General features: G+C 33.3%; 2 protein-coding genes across 2 annotated transcripts in view; one reads left to right on the top strand and one right to left on the bottom strand.

Moving 5' to 3' along the window:
- LOC109583563 (matrilin-4-like) overlaps window positions 1-2684 on the top strand; it is an 8164-nt gene extending 5480 nt beyond the window's left edge. Inside the window, exons 2-5 of the mRNA XM_019998983.1 lie at window positions 1994-2114; window positions 2159-2281; window positions 2338-2363; window positions 2414-2684. Of these exons, the coding sequence (XP_019854542.1) occupies window positions 2000-2114; window positions 2159-2281; window positions 2338-2363; window positions 2414-2569 (420 nt within the window). The 5' untranslated portion in view covers window positions 1994-1999 and the 3' untranslated portion in view covers window positions 2570-2684. The remainder of the gene's footprint in view (window positions 1-1993; window positions 2115-2158; window positions 2282-2337; window positions 2364-2413) is intronic.
- Window positions 2685-3835: 1151 nt separating this feature from the next.
- On the bottom strand, window positions 3836-5049 carry LOC109583560 (uncharacterized). The gene is made up of 3 exons (XM_019998980.1): window positions 4352-5049; window positions 4196-4281; window positions 3836-4149 (listed from the first exon to the last, which is right to left on the bottom strand). Exons 1-3 carry the CDS (start codon window positions 4929-4931, stop codon window positions 3949-3951), a joined length of 867 nt encoding a protein of 288 aa, XP_019854539.1. The 5' UTR covers window positions 4932-5049; the 3' UTR covers window positions 3836-3948.
- Window positions 5050-5055: the final 6 nt, after the last annotated feature.

Raw genomic sequence — 5055 nt, forward strand, 5'->3', positions numbered from 1 at the left:
CAGCTTCTTTTTCAGAGCAACCTTCACACTGGTAGCCATTTTATTAAACGGGTGTGGTTTACTTGTTCTAAAAATAGTGAACTCATTAGGATATGCAGGCTACAGTAATTTTAATTAAATGCGTGGGTGTTTCGCGCTCCTACCCTTCCCTTTTTCTTTCATGGGCTCCTGGTATCAATAATAACATGGATTGATGTATGGTTGATTAAATGGTGACATATTATACCGGTATCTACTTGTCATATTAAGTAAAAAATTAATAATAACAATAATTATTGTGCTAATAAAGAATTGAAATAAAAATTACATGATGCAATAATAAAATAACTAGCATAATTATTTAGATTTCTTGCTTCTTTCTGAAGCTTTCTGGTATTATAGGAGGTGGTGGTCTAAAAATCCTCATATATATCTTATAAGTATCATACACAAACCACTGAGCAGCTGTCAGAGTACCCACCATGGCAATACGAGGATCCAAACCCTTCCACATTCCACTGAAGCCGAGACTCTTGAAGGTCTGCCAAGGAGAGCTACCAACATCAGAATTGAGTTTAGAGACAACAGTATCAAAAGGATGACTAACTAGTGTACAAAACACCCCAGCAATGTAGCCTGAAGTAAATGTCACTGCTAATTGTACTGCTTGTCTCAAGGACATATTTGTAAAAAAACTCATCATAGTAAAACCAGTCAATCCTTCTGCTGCCCAGAGTTTCGGTACACCCTGGCATAGGGTCAATGTTGTAGCTGGAAAGTTTTCTTCTGAAACTATCATAAGTTACAACTATTCTGTGTTAGATGTAAATGAATGTTCTGAGGAATTGTAAAATTGTATATAGCCAGTCATGCTTTAATACACTTGGAAGTTATAATTGTATTTGTTATGCTGGGTTTATTTTGAGCAATGATGCATGGGCATAGTAAATCAAGGTAAAAATGAGAATAATAATGCAAAATAAGTGTTTATTAATTCAGATATCAATGAGTGCAAGAGTACATTGAATGGAGGCTGCTCTGATTTATGTAACAACATAATTGGTAGCTTCTATTGTTCTTGTCACACTGGTTACTCTTTGACCACTGATAAATATAACTGCACTGGTAATTTGTTAATAGTTGATAACGATCTGATTAAATTATTTCATTGTGCTCTATAGATGTTGATGAATGTTTAATATCCAATGGTGGGTGTGCATACTATGATTATCAAGAGTATATGATGGGCATGTACTCTTGATATTATTGTATCAATACAGCTGGTAGCTATTACTGTACTTGTGAATCTGGTTACTCTTTGAATACTGATGGACACACTAATGTCTTGTGAAGGTATTACCGTATAGCGCTTTATTTTGGCGGCACTTTATTTTGGCGATTTTGAGGTAAAATTGTAATCGGGGGTTTTTAATTTGGCAATTTTTGTGTACACGTGCATTACCGAGCATGCGTATTAATGATTGGCGGTTTTAATATTGGTGATTTTGCTTGCGAACCACCAATCGCCAAAATAAAACTCCGCCAAATTAAAGCGTTATACGGTAGTTGATAATTTAATTATAACAATATTGTTTAGAATTAAAATATTGATAAGTGTGTGATTAATAGCGGAAGCTGTGAACAGCTATGTATCAATAGCAATGGGAGTTATTGGTGCTCTTGTCTCAGTGGATACACATTGGATGCTAACAATATGAACTACACTGGTATAGAATGTAGCCATTCACTCGTTCATTGTCAAGGTGAAATATTTATGCAAATTTTGTGATGCAGCCTTTGTTCACAAAAATTTATGGCATGAAATATTCATTTATTTATTATTCTTATGAATGTTTGGCAAATAGAAATTTTACAAAAATACTTCACTCAAAATAAACCATTGTAAGGTATTTTTTGAATTATTGCTCATATAATTTGCATGACACATCAAAAGAAATAACCAATGCCAAAGTAGTGATTATATACTTATATTTAGATAACAATGTAATAATAGATATTGATGAATGCAATAATACAAATGGTGGTTGTCAGCAGTTGTGTACAAATACATTTGGAAGCTATTATTTGTTCCTGTAATACTAGCTTTAATCTAAGACACAACTCTTTCTGTGCAGGTAGATATTTAATTTATTACATACTGAGCATTGTTGCTCTCTAGATGTTGATGAGTGTTCTACTGGTACCAATAATTGTAGTCGCAAATGTGTCAATGCAATTGGCTCATTTCACTGTGAGTGTTTATCTGATGAGGTATTGTCTGATGATAGAGTTAGTTGTAAAGGTATAAGTTTTACTTATTTGAATTCATAATAAAGCAGGTTCTTTAATATTTATTAGTAGCTGGTGGTACTTCAAATGCCAATGTGAGTCATATTATGAAGTTAATATGTTTATTATTTAATTTTTAATGTAGACTTCAAATCAATTTGAAAACTCTTTGTACTACACTGTACCATTACTAGTTATATCACTTATAGGTAGTAATCAATTTCACACATATTTTTCTACTTTGTGCATGGCAACTGTCTCCATTCATGATCATCATAATTATGAGGAAGTTATGTTTTAGCTAATTTTATTTGCTGCTATTATACCAAGCTACCTACATGCATTTACTGTTACAGAGCTATTTTTGTAATTTTTGACATCATTTAATTTTTTTATTGTTTTACTTTTATTGATGTGTTCTGAGAGCTCTCGGCTGAGTACACAATGTAAACAATTTATCAAACAACAGGGTTGAGCATTTACCAAAAAGGTATAGTTTATGCATAGTAGGGCTATTCAAATTATGCATGCTGCTTATAGGCACTGTCCCAAATTCCACACTATTCACTATTGTGCTTTGAAATGAATCCAATTATGCTCATATTTTAAGCTTTACTCAAATAGACTATCAAGTTACATGTACATGCATCCAGTTGTTGTAATTGTAATAAAAATAATAATTGTAACAATTCCAGAATCTAAAAATGTTTTTAGTGACTTTGAGTCACAGGAAAATTGAATATTTTAAGTCATTTGACTCACTATGCTTGCGTAGGCAGGTACTAAGCAGTTGGATTGTTGTACTGGTGCATGTACCAGCTATTACAATTTGCCTAGCACTAAATAGCAGCTAGTTAAAACATCATACCAATATTTAAACATAGCCTACATGTAGCATCTATTATATAACTCATGAAAACACGAAAATTCCCCTTTTAAAAATTACCATCTATACAGCATAGCACTTAATGTGTTTTAACATCTTTATTTACTTGGAATGACATAACTGTATTGCATCAATACAAGGATTTTGTTCAATTAATGAAACAACAGTATACATAAAATTGAAGAGGACCATAAAAATTGAGCTTTTGCCAATTGTGTTTGCTAACATTTATTGGCAATTTCATTTATTACTATGTGTAAACATCTAGCTATAAAAGGTCAGCTGTACCCTTTGATAGCAATTTATGCATGGTCTGAAGAACAGTAGGATATGAATACAGTATATATAAGGATATTATTACAGCCAAAACAACAGAATAAAACAATTTTGTGTTTACACATCACATAGCTTGTATTTATATTCCATGGAATTGAGAATTCAAAATTTTAATCAAAAAGATGTCATGTGACTCGTTTACTACTAATACTTTACTTAAGTGTGTATCAACACATTTATTAACTTGTATGAGAGTATGCTTTAAACTGACATTGAACAATCAATTCTGCCCAATGGTATCACACAAGCAATATTGTGTTCTAGTCTTTTTCTATCTGCAAAGGCAGCAGCATCTCCCTATTAATACTACCAAGCTGAAAATAGCATCTAGCTATAAAATGAATGTATAGTGTACCATGGATATACATGGACCAAAGTTTGTTTTGAGCAGCATAAAAATAGTTAATGTCAAATATAATTTTTAGGTTCCTAATTAATTTAGCTAACGTACAGTTTAGTTATATAGTTAGAAAATCATTCACATGTTGTTCTCCTTTGATAATTCTCATCATTCTTAAACGATGTAGTCTGCTGGTAACACCAAGATCCTCTTCAAGCATTACATCATCTAATTCAAAGAATAATTTCCCATCAACTGATTCATGTGAAAATGTAGCAGAATACTGCTTTAATCCCATTAGACCAAGAAACTCTCCCATCTATTATAAATATGAAATATAGTGAGCATGTTAATAGGAGTCATACCTTCAAAGCATTATAATCTGCTAATAACCTCTTATTTGTATCAAAATACTGCCCTATTTTGCTATCCAGTTGCTTTGGTTCAGTAGCTGCATGTATTGCAATGATAAAATTTAAATTCAGTTTCACAAGAATTGATTATGATGATTACTGACTTACCTGGACTTTCTTGCCATTTTGTTAGACCATAAGCACAGTTGCTTAGAGTGGGAACTTCTACTGAACTCATCAGAGGTGATGGAGGTGATGGAGGTGGTGGAGGCGATAGAGGGGGTGGAGGTGACAGAATCATGCTTCGTCTAGGTGGTAGAGGAGGTGGAGAGTGAATGTCTACAGAACATTGTACTGACATTGAAGATGACGCTTCCTTTTGTTCATATTGTTCATCTGTGAAAGGTTCCAATGACTCATATATTTGATGTACCCTAGGAGGAGTCCTCTTTGTTAGGATTACCTCATCTAACCAGTTGCTAATATGCTTTGGTAATAGTAGGTCATTCTGAAGCAGATTTGCAGTTGCAGTTGAATCATAAATCACAGCGGATATTTGGTCTGGTGTGAGTTTTTCTGACAATAGGATTGAGTTATCATTTAAAGCGGCAAATTCTGCTTCATTTCTTTCATGAACACGAAACATTACTGATACAGTGAAAAATATTTCAACCAGGCTTATACTAATAGGGAGATTGGGTGAGCAAATGAAAGATCCCACTGATGATGGCGCTGTAGTGTCAATCATGGCATGCCTATTATGAATTTTGGATGAAGGACTTTACCATCACTCAGATACATTGAAGTCGTAAATGGCCTTTTGATGCATTTAGCAATTTTTGGCAATGGAACAAAAGGAGTGACTCTTTTGT

The sequence above is a fragment of the Amphimedon queenslandica genome, unplaced genomic scaffold, assembly GCF_000090795.2.
Source record: "Amphimedon queenslandica unplaced genomic scaffold, v1.1 AMPQUscaffold_13297, whole genome shotgun sequence".
NCBI classification, from domain to species: domain Eukaryota; kingdom Metazoa; phylum Porifera; class Demospongiae; order Haplosclerida; family Niphatidae; genus Amphimedon; species Amphimedon queenslandica.